The following is a 16,259-nucleotide window of genomic DNA, read 5'->3' on the forward strand; positions in this document are numbered from 1 at the left end:
TTGGAATTAATTTAGTGGTAGTTTGCATAAATTAAGGAATGGTTGATATGTTCATGTTCACCACTTGCTGACGGCCACATACAGCTGCCAAAAACATAAATGGTCTACATAAATATAAAGTTAGAAAATATAAAATTCTATCTCTTCATATCCTTTGAACACAATACTTTTGAATAGAGTTGAATTATGCAGTGGATACTTTTCAAGTGTGATGCACTAGTGTCATAAAGTGGTGTGAAATAGTTGTGCTTCTTCATCCAAATTTCTTCTTGTGTTCAAAAATAACTAGTCTAGAACACCAATGCTTTAGTGTGTCATTGTTCAGATCACTGTGTATTCTACTATACAGTTTGCTACAATTTTCAGAAACAAACACACTCACACATTCCATGTCACTGATATGCACCAGTGCATGTGTGCATTAATTAAGCCTTAATTAAGCTGCCACATAAAAAGGAAAGTCCATCTAATCATACTGTAGTAACATCTGTACAACAGTTACATTATCAGTAATGAGAAAGCTCCTTATGTGCCAGTTCAATAATTTAAGAAATTCTCCAAATTAGACTGAAAGGCAGGGCAGACTACAGGGCAAAATCAATCCATGGAATGAAAAAGAGCAGCAGAAATCTGCTGTTTCCTGAGGTCTGTGTTCACATATGAACTAAACCGATGCCACAACTCTCTGTGACCAGGATTACATTACAAGTAGTAAATTATAGGACTTGAGCTAAGGAAGCCTGGCCTCAAAGCATGTCTGATCCCCAACATGAGTTTGCTTAGATATTTTTGAGGAAGTCATTTTTTTATGAACTGGGTTATCTCTTGAGTACTTGTACATGACAGCTCTCTTTAACCACGAACACATCAATTCCCACTGTATTGCTTCATAAAGCGGTAGTTAGGAGAGCAGACCAAAATGTGGATTCCTGTACATTGTATAATTCCCATTTATGCTGTCTGAGCTTTGTGGAAGGAGGAACATGAGAGTATAAATGACAGTGATAGCCTTCCAGGAAAAATGGAGCAGGCAGACTCAAAACATTTAAATACAAGGAGATAATTGTATTGTTCAACTTGCAGCACTTGGTTTTATAGGAGATGTTGATTTATGTCATGGTTGCCTGATACACCAGTGTTGTGTCATTGTGTTCAAGTGCTATTATACAAAGGGTAAGCGGTTCCTCAGCAGTGTTTGTAAGTGGTGCTGTGGGTGTCTCTTGACATCTGTTGTGCTGTCTGAAAGAGGAAAGAGCCAAAAAATGATGCACAGAGATTCAAGATAAGCTTCAATTTGCAAACTGTGAATGAAATCCCTTTGTTAAATTCCAAGCTGTTCATACTTTGCAGAGATTACAAGGGGCTGATGCAAATTCTGAAATATGATTGCAGCCCTAAATTGTGATGATTATGTGTAGGGCAATGTATTTTATTTGTCTTAGCTTCTTTTCCCCCAGGAAAATTCTTGATCATAAGTGAATAAACTTTCCATTTTTAAATGCTCCATTTTTCCGGCTTGTATCAATAATAATGTTATGATTTTAAACATTTGTACCTGTCATTTGAACCTTAAGTATGGCATTGTTAAAGCTTAAAACCCAGATTTCTTTCATAGAGAGGTACAATGTAGGATGCATTCAAAACTGCAAATGAAGGATGGTGATGAGCATCATGCAGAGACTTGGAGCATGAGGAAGGAGGGTGTAGCTTGTGTGGCCACAGTGATGCTTTAACAGCATCAGAGAGTGTCTGCTGTATCCTCTCTTGCTTTTGCTGTGGAGCCCTTGCCATGTTATCAGTGAAGGAAGTACATCCGTTTTCTCTTGGACTAACAAAAGGTTGTTAAAAGTTCAAGGGGAAAGTGTAGTGTACTCTGTTTCCTGAGGGTGGGTTGTCCTCCTGGGAAATGTGTAACAAAACCATTTGATGAAGGAAGCAGACATTCCCTGCTGTCTATAACACACAAAGAAGGAAAAGACTAGCCAAACTTTGGAATGGAGCAGCTTGCCTATTTGCGTGTGGGTGTGATGGTACAGGATGTGTTGACCCCATTGGTTTAGACCTAATTCTCACTGAGGTGATAAACCTGTGTTTGGTTGCATCACTTCAGACTGCTAGCAAGAGGTTCACTGGAATGCTCCTCCAAAAAGGAAAAAACTCAACTCACAGAAAACGTGGTGTTAGAAAGAAATAGTGTGTCGCAGCTGACGGGTAGTTATCTATATATGTAGGAAGCTGCGGCAAGTTAAGGGGAAGCCCCTGTTTATAGTCTGATGCAGCTTGACCCTCTGTTTATTATTAGAGAAATAGGCCAAGTCTCATACGTTAAAGATAGCAGTTTCCATTTCTGAGTGGCTGTTTCTCAAGACAGAGCTTTTATCGTCAGACATGAATATCATCCTTCTTCTGATAAACTCCAGTATCATAAATAGTTACCCCATTATATGATATATATTTTTGTATGCTGCTAAATCAAGACAAAAGCCATTCAGCCCTCTGTTGCTCTATTTAAACAAGGGCAGAGGAGATCTGAAGTAAAGGAAAAGAGAGAGGAACTAGGGCTAAAATCAAACATGGCATCATTTAAAACAGTGGTGCTACACTTAATGCCTGGAGGTTTTTTTTGGGCTATGTAGGTTGCATAGTATAGTAGCTAAGAGTTATAAATCTGGAAGTTATTCTGAATTTGAATATTGCCTCTGCTGTGTACTAAGCAAATTGCCTTAGACAAGCTTCTCCCACCCTCCTCAATCTCTTCTCCTTCTTCAGCTTGCAAGACAGTAATACTGGTTTATCTTACAAGGTTTATCAGTGTGGTGTTGTGATTTGAGCATTGGACTATGACTCTGGAGGCCAGGGCTCAAATCCCCTCAGAGGATGGTAGTGGCGCGCTCGCACGCGCACGTGCGCACACACACACACACAAAGAAACTTGCCAGGAAAACCCTACGAGAGGCTCATCTTAGTGTTGCCATATGTCAGAAATGACTTGGTGGCACCCAACAACAGCAAACACCCTGCTCTTGAGTAAGGCAGCTGTCCGTGGCTTGGAAGGGGAAGGGGGTGGAGCAGCCTGATTTACAGTAAATCAGAGACGAGTTGAAGGAACAACAACAACAACAACTATAACAAATCTTACAGTGATTGTGACTGGACAGTGCATGTGAAGTGTGTTTTGGACACTTGAAAATGCAATGTGAATGTAGTGGTTGTTACTGTTTCTTGGGTTAGCAGCAGCTTGGGTGTTTTGCCAAAATAATTGTGTATATGGTTCCTAGGAATATAGTGCATAGGGAATCTGGATCTCCCATCGTTTGGAGTTTGACTCCCCTGCTGCAGTTTTTCCACAGGATGGACTTCAACGGGAGAAAATAATAGAGGGAGAACATTATGCAAATAGCAAGTGCGAGAAAGCCCTCATCAGGACTGGGATCACAACAAGTGGCAAAAAGTTAAATCCTTCCATTCCCCACACTAGGTCTCTATCCGTACCTGCCACTTAGTTTTAAAAGGCCAATTGTTATTTGTATGATTAGTGCCTTGTCTTATTTCGCCATCTAGCCAAGGATTCAGCAATGGTCGTGGAAGAACTCAGATTGTTTTAGCAGTCTGTTCTCACATCTTTGGAGTGAGCAGGAGAGCTGTCATTTGCAATAGGCAGATAAGGAGTGACAGCAGCTCTGCTAAAGTAATTAAGTAAATCTAGTTGTCAAGGAAAATATTTATGTCACTGAAACTAGTAATAGAGAAACCATTACAACAGTTGAGTGAAAAGTTGAAAGGCCATCTCCTAAGTAGTTATTAATCATTTTGGAGGGGTGGGGACACTAAAAAGGCCACCCTGCTAACTGCCAAGTCACAAGGGCAGAACAGGATTTTGTCTGAATATCCCTCCACTGGTGCAGTTGAGCCGGTTCATCTCACTATAATCCAGCAAATGACTGGAAGCTGACTGGATTTTGAGGGTCATATTAACAGGCTTTCTTCACCTAAAGTGCATCTCACACTGTTAGGAGTGTATTTGGGAGTTATGGTTCTAGTTAAACATTTAAGAACGGTTTGCTTCCCACAGTTTTCCTTTCTCTGACATGTCTCAAAGTCAAGAACAGCAGTCTCAAGGAATGTGTGCATTTTTGGTTCATCCATGTTCCAGTTCTAAATAAGTTGGGTCTCTGACTTTGCTTAGAATTTGCTGAATAAATAAGGAGGTTCTCTTTTGGAGCAGAGATTTTCCGGACTGCTGAAATCGCATGGATTATTAAACAGAACTTGAGCAGCCACCTTTTAAAATTAAGATTGTTAAAAGCTAGCTTTTTGTGGTACATATTTAAAATTACATGTGTATGAAGATCTGAGTGCTGAAAATGAAGAGATGGTGAAAGATGTCCCTGTTGATGTTTTGATTTCAGGCATTTGTGCCAAACCTTTTAATAATTTTAAGAACTGCCTTCCTGAAAAACATAAAAAGTAACTCTATGAATCTGTGTTCTCTTTATTTCTTTCTGTTTTCCTCCACAGGCCAAAGGAAAGGAGAGGCAATGGCTAAGGAATCAGGCAATTGGAGAACTGGATGATGCAAAGATAATTGACAGTCTAACAGGTGAAAAAGCCATTTATAAGCGACGGGGAGAACTTGACCCACAAGTAAGTTAACTGGGGCAATATAACGATTCAGTTGGGCACTGGCTCTTTTCATGCTCTTCATGTTCTGTTTGTCATTTACTGAATACATTGGTGTTATGGGCAAAATTTCCACCCATTTCCTTTCATTTTATTCATACATGTCCCAGAGAATCTTGGAGATTGTGCCATAAATCATCCCCTCCCCTCCCTAGCTTTTGTGCCTGAAATACACATTATGGCTGTTAATCAGACCTCTTCCTTTTAGCATTTTAATGCCTACTCTACTCATGTGGATTGTAGCACAGGAATAGGTTAACCCTCCCTTTTGTGCGCAGAACAATTTTTATATATTGGATTGCAAAGGAAGTATCATTTCGTTTTGCAAATGGATGTTAAGTTTCCTAGACTTTGAGAATATCCCAGTAGCCATATGGCCAGAAGGAGGTGCCAGCCTGCAAGAGATACTCCTCTAAAGCATCTGAACTGAAAACAAAAACAGAAAAATGCAGGTCATGAGTAACATCTTCAGGTTTTTTTCCCTCCTGAATGGTTTTTAACACCTTGCCTGATGAAGAAGTCAGTAGCGCTTCAAAAGCTTGCAACATGTATATTGTGCATTTTGATTGGGCCAATAAAAGTATCACTGTTTAGTGGATTTTTTAATGTTACTAGCATGGTGATCCATGAATAAAAATAAAATCCACACTTGGAGTTAAAATCTTTATTAGCACCACCAAAATGTAACAAAAGTATTCAAGCTTTTGAATTCCTCATCATTCTAGGTTGCATAAAAAAAAATCAGGGATGAAAAAACAACAACAAATAAGTTCAAAAATTGGACCTGGTGTTGTGGCCTTGAGAGCTGCAGTTAAATTCAGTCTCAAGGTTAAAACAGCAAACTGTATGAATTTCAAGTTGCTTTTATGATGAAAAACAAAACAAAACAACAATCAAAGATTGCATTTACTGTTTCTTGGTTGGAACTCCACAGTCTGTCCATTGCGTTAGGTGAAATATACAAGTCCTGAATCCACACAGAGCAGAAACATGTTTGTTTTTTCCATGAAACTTCTCTTTGCAAAGCTCCTGTTTGCTTTGTGTGTAATACTCATTTAAATTAACCATAAAGGTTTCCACTGTTAATAGATCTCCCACTGCCACGTCCAATTTGGCCTTCACTGGCGAGAGTTTAGATGAAAATCTGTGTCAGCCCTGTGCTCTGTGGTTACCGTTCAGAAGGTTGCATAGTAGGCTGTTATTCTTGGAGAGAACTATAGGCTTTATGTGTATGTGGAGAGTTAGACTGCAGCCCATGGCCATCACCTGCAACTCATTTAATTTCAGAGTGCTTCTGATAAGCTTAGTGTTTCCAGATAAATTCCACCCTCTTGTTATGTCTGCGCCCACTCTTCTGGTTTGAAATGAATCATAAATAATGAGAGCAAACAAATGAATTGTGAAAAGCATGTCTATCGCACTGGGAAACGGAGAGAATTCAAAACAAAATACTCAAATGGTGATTCAGTGAAGAATGAAATGAGAAACTGGTTACATCAAACAGATATTTTAAGTATTTTTATCTGTTTGCCAAACTCTCCGTAAGTAGCTTGGAATTCACACTCAAGCTCATCATGTTTCACATATCATAAAATACCTTTCCAGATCGAGGAAGCATGCCAGAAAGTGTTAAAACAGATGTTTCATTTTTAAATGATCCACTTTACAGCCTTAGTGTGGTGTTGCCCAGAATCTCGGTTCAAACATTTTAAAGGCTATAATCTTAGCAGAGAAGCTTTACAACTCAGAGCTGACTTATCCCTATAATGCACGTCAAAGAATGCTCCTGATTGCTTTTGGAATAATAAAAGATCCCTTTTATTAAAATAAGCAGCCATTTACTACCACATGTGGAGTGTTTCTTGGATTTTGTTTCAAATATGTGGAATGTAAACACAGAAGTCTCTTCCTTTTATATATCTTTAGAGAAATCTACTGCAGACCTATGATCAATAACATTTTAAGAGGATCATATTACTTTTATGAAGACCAAGTCCAATTCACTTAACAGTGAGCTAGTGCTGGACTTCTACAGATTTGTTCCTAAGGAGCAATGTTGAAACAAAGGATGAGATACATAGAGCTCATGTCTGCAGCCTGCTGTGATCTTAAAATGGTGTTTGCCGAAATTCTTTGCAGCATAACTAATTTGTGCCACATCTACTCATTTGTCCATGGCAGCAGTGGACCATGGTCATGAATAATACGTGGTTTCCCCCTCTTTTTGACATGCCCTCCCCTCCCAGCTCCCTAGTCATTGCCATTTCTTTAAGACATATTTCTTTAGGAACAAGGTGTTCAGGGAGTGTTTGCAATGTTAAAACAAGATTATGCTCCTGTAAGCCCAAGTCTGTTTTAAAACAGTGCATGCATTCTTGTAGCACCTTGCTCTTGAAGAAAAAATAAACTTTTTCAGATACCACAGCACTTTAATGGCATGGCTATAATTCTGGAGCAAAAAAGGTGCAACACCAAATTTGGGACACTGAAGGATTATTTGTTAGGCGACCATAAAATGCACCTACCATTGGCTTGAAGGAAAGTCAGTGCAAGACCCCTACTCTTCACCCCTGAGGGTTTTTTTTTTTTTGCCATAAAACGCTGTTGTTATTGTTTTGCAATCTCTTTTTTTAACCTAATATGGTCCTCTTTTTACTTCACTTGACCTTTCAATTTCATGATCCTTACTGTTAGGTATTTGTTTTCTTTAAGCTTGGGAGCCCTCAGCAGAAGCCCAAACGTCTCCGCGTGGTAGTGGATGTTTCCGGCAGCATGTACCGTTTCAATGGAGTTGATGGGAGGCTGGAGCGTTCTATGGAAGCTGTTTGCATGGTCATGGAAGCCTTTGAAAATTATGAGCAGAAATTTAAGGTGATTATCAGTATATTTTTGTGTACCGAAGACAATATACCATTTCAGTAGAAAACATCTTCCCACGCTCGTGAAGTTTTTTCTTTCCCACAAAACCAAAAAGTACATAGCAGGGAGTGGTGAGGCATACTGCAAATCATTGCAAAAACCAGTTCTGTTTTGTATTTAAATGTTAGCTTCTAAAATGTTTGCTACATTTTGGCAATATTAAAAACTTTGAAATGTTAGAGGAACCATAATACTGTCTGCAGCCTCTCTAGTAAAGTCCTGTTCATTCTACTGTTTCTATATGCTAAGAGCAAGAAGGCTGTTTTCTTATAAGAGTTTGTGACAAATGTATTTGGGATGCTTTAAGGAACCATAGGGCTATATTTTTGGAAGATAAATTATATTTCCATTCTCCTCCTGTATCTGGAAACATTTTAAATATCAATTTCAAGTATTCTTTCACTGACCAGTGAATGCTTCTGCTTGCCCTGATTCTTTGTGGCTGAGCGGACTAGCTATAAATACATACACACACACACACACACACACACACACTGTATGCTAAGAAATGTAGCTGGTAATATTGCCTGCCTTTTAGTATTTGTGCAGTTATGAATAGGTTCACAAATCATAGGTATAAAATAATAGGTGAAAGGTGTGATTCTACATTGATTTTCAATAAACCACAAAAAGGAAATCTGTTTAACTGGGGGAAAGGGTTGCTGTAAACCTCCTCAAGGGGCAGCAAAGAATTCTAGGAGCCCAATTTTTTCCTTTAAGGCTCTGCTTTTGCTGAAAGTGGGGCTGTGGCACACTGAGAATCAGCTGGTGGTTTTGATTCTTCCCTAATCCATCAAATCCTGGCACCACTTTATTGGATTCACCACACAAAATGCCTATGCTTCTGGACATGGGAGTAGGATAGACATGATGTAAAATATGCACATTATTCCTTAATGTTGTGAGCAATGGGTAGAGGGGCAGCCAGATAGTTTCATAGTAAAATACAGTCTCTCTTCTTTCCACTCCTTCCTTTCTTTCGCCCGATCGATCTACATGAATGTGTCAGATTTGCCCATGTGAGCAGTTGGTGCAAATCACAGGCTGTTCCAGTTTGCTTAGCAGAACTGACCTGTGTTAACCATTTGAATGTGTAACTAAAGGCCTATAATGTGCATAGTCTAGTCTCATTTTGCATAATTTGGCCCAAGGCCCAGGAGTTTGGGCACAAAAATTGAAGTGCTGGGAAATAAAGCTGTTAGCTGTGATCTTTGCTCCTACAGTAATGATGATAATGCATGATAACACTTATGCAAGATGACGTTTGTCTTTGTTTAAATTTTGTGCCATGCAGTACGACGTCACTGGACATTCAGGAGATGGCTTCAACATTGCCTTGGTTCAGAGTGACAAAATTCCAAAAAACAATAAGCAAAGATTAGAAATTCTGAAGGTAAAACTTATTGTTTGACAAATATTTCAACCTAGCACTAGAGTTCTGCTGTCTTGTGTGCCGAGTGAGAAGCAAGCTGAAAAGGGAGGGGATAGAATTATGAAACGCAAATATGTTTTTTAAACCTTTCACTGACAATTTTAGAGCAGTATTATATTTGTTTTCATGGAAAGTCTTCCTGTATTAGTCTCCTATAATATATGTATATTTTTGTTCTCTGTGCAGATAGTCAATTAGTGTAGAAAAGCTAAGCAAATTGTGTTACCACCAATTACTAATGTGGTGAATGACCATTCTTTTTTTCTTCTACGCACACAAGCTTTACATTGTGTGTTTGCATGTGTGTACATGCGTGCCTGCCTTCCAGTCACATGGTCCACTTACAGCAATCCCATTAATTTCATAGGTTTTTCTTAGTCAAGGAATACTCAGGGGTGATTTTTGCCAGTTCTTTCCTCTGAAATATAGCCTACAGAACCTGATATTAATTGAACCTGTCTCCCTTCCAAGTAGCAACCAGAGCTGACCCTGTTTAGTTTCCAAGATGAGCTAGGATCTGGATATTTAGACCCAAATATATTATACTACTATTATAGTGAGCCCTCAACTTTCACTGGGGTTGGGGGCACAGTACCCTTGTGAAAGTGAAAAACTTGGATATAACCCCTCTCCACCCCCTTTTTTACATGAGAGATCACCTCTCTAGGAATCTCTAGGTTCTCTAGCATAACTGTATGGTCAACACTATGGTATAGCACAGCTCTATGGCCAACAGCCCCCAGAAGCTAACCATAGGGTTGTGCTGAAAGACCTATAAACCCCTAGGTGAGTGTTTTCTCTAGGAATTTCTAGGACCTCCAGCATGACTCTGTAGTCAACTTCTGGCTCTAGTCTCACTGGAGGAATTTTAAAAATCATATAAATCAAATCCACCAATAATCAGATCAGCAAAAGTCGAAGTCACAAATGTAGAGACCGACTATACATATACTGAAGTGCCCCTGAAGAAAGAGTGAGAGAAACCCCAAGCTTGGCCATAGAGTTGTGCCACCCTGAAATGACTCTTTTGCCTAATATTCACATGTTACTAAGAGGGTACACAAGATACATGTATACAAAGAAGGCAGGACTTATCCCCAACTACTTGGGTTGGGATAGCTTTTTATTGATGTTAATAACAACAAAAACCCTCCTGTATTTCCTTTACTAGAATTAGGACATAGATTCATACGTTAGTAGTTTTTCAGTTCAGAAATGGTCCTAGAAAATATTTTCTCCCTTGTATGTGACTTTTTGTTAAATGGCTTTTGTATTTGTTGGCTTTCTTGTATTCCACAGACAATGCATGCCCACGCTCAGTTCTGTATGAGTGGGGATCATACCCTGGAGGGCACAGAGCATGCCATTCGGGAGATTGTAAAGGAAGAGGCAGATGAATACTTTGTTATAGTCTTAAGTGATGCCAATCTTGAGCGGTATGGGATCCCTCCAGCAAGGTTTGCCCAAGCCTTGACCATCGTTCCCAAAGTGAATGCATTTGCTATATTTATAGGATCTTTGGGGAATCAAGCAGACAGGTATGTAAATGATTTCATGATGCAAGAAAATTCAAGAGGCGGTTGAGGCAGTGACAAGAAAGCTTCCTATTTTTTAAAAAAGTACAGTATATTGGATAAGACAGTCTACCTTGCTTCTGTATAACAATAAGGGACCTTTAGTTTGTTGCGGAGGCCACAAATCCACTCACTCAGAGCAAGTGTTTTTGGCCCTCTAGTAAGACAGGCTGCCCACTTGGTCCTTTGCCCACCAGACATACACATCTCCTCATGCCATGAACAGCAAACAACACCATAGAGGTGTCATGGAGCAAGCAGAAACATAAGTCAACTATAAAATTCAGTGTGACATGAGATCTTCTGCTCCCTTTTTCTCTGCAGAGGTGTGGCAAGAATATCTCAGTACCTCACCCTACCCTTGAGGCTCAGTATGTCCTCTTTCACAAAAAGAGAAGAAGGGCACGTTTCCCTCACTTTGGAAAAAGCAGGAGTTTGAGTATAAGCTGTAACAAAACTCAGAGTGCCAATGGGCTAAATGTGTGTACTTGTGTGCTTTCAAGTTGCCTGTCAACTTACGACAACCTCATGAATTTCATAGGGTTTTCTTAGGCAAGGAATACTCAGAAGTGGTTTTGCCCAGTTCCTTCCTCAGAACAAATTGAAATAATGGCTTACTGGGCCACCAGAATCTGTGAACCTCTGTGAGTAATACAAGTAAAGCGACTGGAAGAGCACAAAGCATGCCATTCAGGAGATTATAAAAGAAGAGGCAGACAAACACTTTACCAATCAATCATTTATTACAGTCGTAGAGCAGCACAAATACTTTAGTCTTGATAACTCTTGGGAACCACTAATATTTTGTGCTCCAAAAATGTACTCTTGTACCTACAATATGCAATTACAGCCCTTATCATGCCCTACATGGCTTGGGCCCAGGATACCTTGAGGACCGCCTCTCCCCATACATTCCGCCCCGCACACTCAGAACATCTGGGCAACAACTACTGAGGGTCCCAGGGGCTAGATTAGCCTCCACAACAAGGAGGGCATATACCATCATCGCCCCGACCCTCTGGAACACGCTGCCCATAGAGCTCCGCTCGGCCACCTCCCTGGCCCAATTCAGGAAGGAATTAAAAACCTTCCTGTTCCCTTTGGCATTCCCTGACACAAGTTCCAGCTAGTCTCCCCCTTTCTGACAGCAATGGTAGCTGGTTGATAGGGTTTTAGTATTTTAATAATTTGTTTTTATTGTATTGTATATGGTTGTTGTATTGTGATGTGTGCTGTTCACCGCCCTGATCATGGGAAGGGCGGTATACAAATAATTTTTTTATTTATTTTAATTATTATTATTATTTATTATCACACATATTATAGCCAGTCATGTGTCTCTACATTGGTCCTAGCACCTGAGAAGTGCATATAAATTTGCTCAAGGAGAAGTGTGTATATGCTGAGAAGTGTGTATAAGTTTGCTCAGAGAGACCATTTATTAATTTTAAGCAGACATCCTATTACAGTCTGACTGCATAACCATCACACTGCTAGAGCGGTGCTACTCAAAGTGGTGGTCCTAGGGCACAATCCAATCCTCAAGCTATTGGCTCCCAGTCTCTGGAGAGTTTCCAGAAAAGCAAGATGGAGCTGTAGTCAATGTGCACAAATATGGAGCTAGTCCCTTGTATGCTGGGAAGAAAACCTTGCTGGTCCCTCAAATCAAATAGCTTAAGTGTCCTTGATGCTGGAGTTTCTGCATTGCCAGTCCTGTTGCTTATTCTTATAGTGACAGCCATGCCCACTGTGGGCATGACAAAATTACTAAGAGCAAGGCACTTTGTTGTGTTATTGCAGAAATATTTGTGCAGAAAAAGATCACTTTTTTTCCATTTTAGGATCCCACTGAAGGTTTTCAGTTTACAATCACAGCATATGGATTTAAAACACCCTTTCTAAAAAGGGTTCGTCTAACCCTTTTTTACTGGTTTACTGTAATGATAATTTTCTCTTTCTTGATCTCTAGGTTGCAAAGGACCCTACCGGCAGGGCGCTCATTTATTGCTATGGATACCAAGGAAATTCCACAGATTTTGCAGCAGATCTTTACCTCCACCATGCTGTCCAGTCCCTAGGAAGTGCCTGCTTTTAATGAATAACTGGAAGTATGAATTTAAACATAGAAAGCAGCTCAGAGTAATCAGGATGACGATTTAAACCTAAGAGCTGCAGCACTAATAACTTATGCTTTATATTGGAGTAAACATTGTACTTTACATTGGAGTAAATGTTGTAATTGAATTCCCAAGTACCCACTACTCTTCATGAGTAGAAAGCCTAGTTTGAAAAACACTCATAATCAAAGCCTTCTGATAAACTAAGGTTTCCTGTCACAGTTTCCTAGATATTATGCTTTGAAGTGAATATCTTCCCGTGGAGACCAGAATAAAAAAAAAATCTGTCATTTTTCTGGTGATTATTTTCAAAAAGTGATATTGGGTGGTATATAAATAAATCCTATTATTATTATTATTATTATTATTATTAATTTTGTTCATTTCCTTCTGGGAGAGGCGGGCTATAAATAAATATTATTATTATTATTATTATTATTTCTAATGTTTCTATTTTTTTAAAAAAAATCAAAACAACAAGCACTCTTTGTTGTGCCCAGAACATTGTTTAAGAGTACTGGATTGAAGTCAGGATTTGCTGTGCCACTGACATGGGAACAACCAGCAGCCAGTGGTTACCCCCTTTCAAGTTTGAGCTAAAATCTGAAGTGGCTTCACCATCCCATTGACATGGAACCCACTAGTTGCTACTACTTTAGGGGAAGGCATGGCACACGAACAGAAGAGGAACCTGGAGTCTCCTTCTTTGGAGATTTTTAAACAGAGGCTGGATGGCCATCTGTCTGGGGTGCTTTGATACTCTGTTCCTGCATGGCAGGGGGTTGGACTGGATGGCCCTTGAGGTCTCTTCCAACTCTATGATTCTATGAACCTAAGATCTGCTCAGGTCTGGCAATTCTATTCCATACCAGATGGGAAACCCATTTTAGAAATTGCAGCTACACCTTTTTGTTGGGGAGGGTGGGGAGAGGGACTGGAATGTCCTGTTTTGTTAGAACAATCAAACAGATTTTAAATAGTCTAACAATAGGATATCTTCAGCTGAGGAAGTGTCTAAATCCAATTCATGCAGTAGTCTTTGTGTTTGCTGTCTAGAATAGATACACAGTGTTGTGAGCGAGAATGCTAGAGGCAACTGCTAAAGGGTAGAGATTGCTGTGCTGGTTTGTTTCAGTTATTTCAAACTGCAAGGTATTATTTAGTTCCTTTAGCTACAGACACCTACCCAGTTACAAACCGTGTTCAGAGACAGAAGTAAGACTTGTATACAAGATGAGCTTGCCTTTTCTTTTGCGTAAATCTTGGGAAACAACATTCCACTGGATGAGAATGTGCTTATAAAGTAAAACTTCTCCGGTCAAGAGAGGCTGGTGGTTTCTGTGGCGCCACCCGAGCAGAAGGGTAAAAGTGCCACTTTTTTCTTGGCAGTCATGCAGTGATGAAAACACACTGTTAAAGAATGACAAGATTCCGGGCTGCTGAAGAGTGTTTTGCTTGTGGTGTATTTGGCTGCTTTTAGACTACAGTGGTTTAAGAATATCATTTTAAAAATGCCATTTAAAGGGTATGTGGTAAGAAGACCCCATTCCATTCAATAGTCTTATGGCAAACCGAGCATTAATAAAGGAAAAATAGTTTCCTCCCAAGGAAATAGCCTTCAGTTATGTGAGGGAAGGCCTAAGAGCCAGTCTCCATATGTAAAAACATGACAAGGTCCTGCCTTTCCTGGTAACGGAGTACTATATGATTGTCATGTGCCTTCCAAGTCATTTCTGTCTTATAGCAACACTAAAGCTGCCATAAGGAATTTGGAGTAATATGCTCAGAGTGGGTTTGTCCTTGTCTTCTAAGGATGAAAGAGCATAACTTGCCCAAGTTCATCCAGTGGAATTCCATGGCTGAGTCAGGATTTGAACTCTAGTTTCAGAGTGTCCTAGACCAACACTCAAACTGCTGCACTGCGCTGGTTCGCACTACAGTATTATGTAGCACTTTCTTGGGTTAAAATCACTTTATGCATAGAAACAGCTCCATTCTTACTCACCAGATGAAGCAAAGTAAGTTGCTAAGTGATGGATTTAATCATGGTGGCTCCCTGTTTCTGGAATACACTCCCCAGGGAGATCTGCCTGGCACCTGCCTTTATTATGGCCTCCTTGGTACCAGATGAATGCCATTTTTATTTGATTTTACTTTGGTTTTATTATGTGCTGAAGGGTACTAGTCCGATGCTGCTGTTTTTATTTGTGCTGTTTTATCATTAATTTATTGTGATTTTAAATTTACTTGGCTACTACTGCCAAGAGAACTTCAGCCGTTCCGCATGCAAAAAGTGTTCTGTCAATAAAATAAAATAAAATACTATAGACCCAAAAATCTGTACCACCCTATTTTTAGACTTCTGTCTTAACTTAGCTCTTGGAAATGCCCATTATTCCTTGTTTTATAACTTTCACTTGACACTGTTTCAGCCGGTCAGTTTTCTGGTATTGTTCCTGTTCTGCAACATTGGCAGGCAATGAAGTACTGCTTTAAATAGTCCATCTGCTGCACCCAAAGACGTGTGTGGACAATGAGGAACTGTTTTTCCAATTTGGACATTTAAATGAATAAAGAAGGGTCTCTTTGTAACTGGAGAACAACACTGTATAGCGATCTTTTATTTTCTACTCTTACTTTTAATAAAGTACAGTGGACAAATGCATTCTCATGTTCATAAATCCTCACCAGAGTTATATTTTACACTTTCTGAGGGCAGACATGGTGTTGAAGGGAGCAGCTAAAAAAATGCCCGGTACACAATTACATGGGAATAATCTCCATCAAACTCAGTAAGATTTACTTCTGAATAGACATTTACAGAATTGTTTAAAACATGGTAGCATTTATTTGTAAGGAGGTCTTTAAACAGAGGCTGGATGGCCATCTGTTGGGAGTGCTTTGATTGTGAATTCCTGCATGGCAGGGGATTGGACTGGATGGCTCTTGTGGTCTCTTCCCCAAATGAATCTATTAAGAGTGGGGTTTTTTTGAGCAGGAATTATTCAGAGGGGGTTTGCCATTACCTTCCTCTGAGGCTGAGAGAGCATGACTTTCCCAAGATCAGTCAGCGAGTTCTCATGGACTAAGTGGGAATTTGAACCCTGGACTCAGAGCTCTAGTCCAACACTCAAACCACTACACCATTCTGTCTCGCAGCCTCATGCCTTTGTTTGTCAATTTTTGGGCACTGCAGAGGTTGGTATTCCCTTCCTCCCTTTGCAGCAACCCAAGCATTGCTGGACCTACCATAGATCCGCTGAAGCCCCCTGCAACAGCCACTCCATGCCTAGTCAAGAGGAGGGGGGCTAGAGAAGCCGAAGTGTAATAATTAGGACCTAAGGCAAGGCCTAAGCCTAGCAGCTTGAAAGCATGCAAAAGTGCAAGTAGATAAATAGGTAGCACTTCGGTGGGAAGGTAACAGCATTCTGTGCATTCATTCTGGCCACATGATCAAGGAGTCATTTTTGACAAGGTTGGCTCTTTGGCTTAGTAATGGAGATGAGTCGACAAACTAGACAATCACATCAAAAGGGG

At 39.9% G+C, this 16,259-nt stretch overlaps 1 protein-coding gene across 10 annotated transcripts in view; it reads left to right on the forward strand.

The window, feature by feature from the left end:
- The window catches only part of VWA8 (von Willebrand factor A domain containing 8), a 140,504-nt gene extending 125,117 nt beyond the window's left edge, over positions 1-15,387 (forward strand). For all 10 annotated transcript variants that reach the window (XM_089511040.1, XM_089511039.1, XM_089511037.1 and 7 more), the window contains 5 exons: positions 4,519-4,644; positions 7,393-7,551; positions 8,894-8,992; positions 10,331-10,569; positions 12,575-15,387. In XM_089511040.1, coding sequence (XP_089367166.1) covers positions 4,519-4,644; positions 7,393-7,551; positions 8,894-8,992; positions 10,331-10,569; positions 12,575-12,683 — 732 coding nt within the window. In that variant the 3' untranslated portion in view covers positions 12,684-15,387. The remainder of the gene's footprint in view (positions 1-4,518; positions 4,645-7,392; positions 7,552-8,893; positions 8,993-10,330; positions 10,570-12,574) is intronic.
- Positions 15,388-16,259: the final 872 nt, after the last annotated feature.

This window comes from Sceloporus occidentalis, unplaced genomic scaffold, assembly GCF_023333645.1.
Source record: "Sceloporus occidentalis isolate IW3139 unplaced genomic scaffold, rSceOcc1.0.p SCAF_2, whole genome shotgun sequence".
NCBI classification, from domain to species: Eukaryota; Metazoa; Chordata; class Lepidosauria; order Squamata; family Phrynosomatidae; genus Sceloporus; species Sceloporus occidentalis.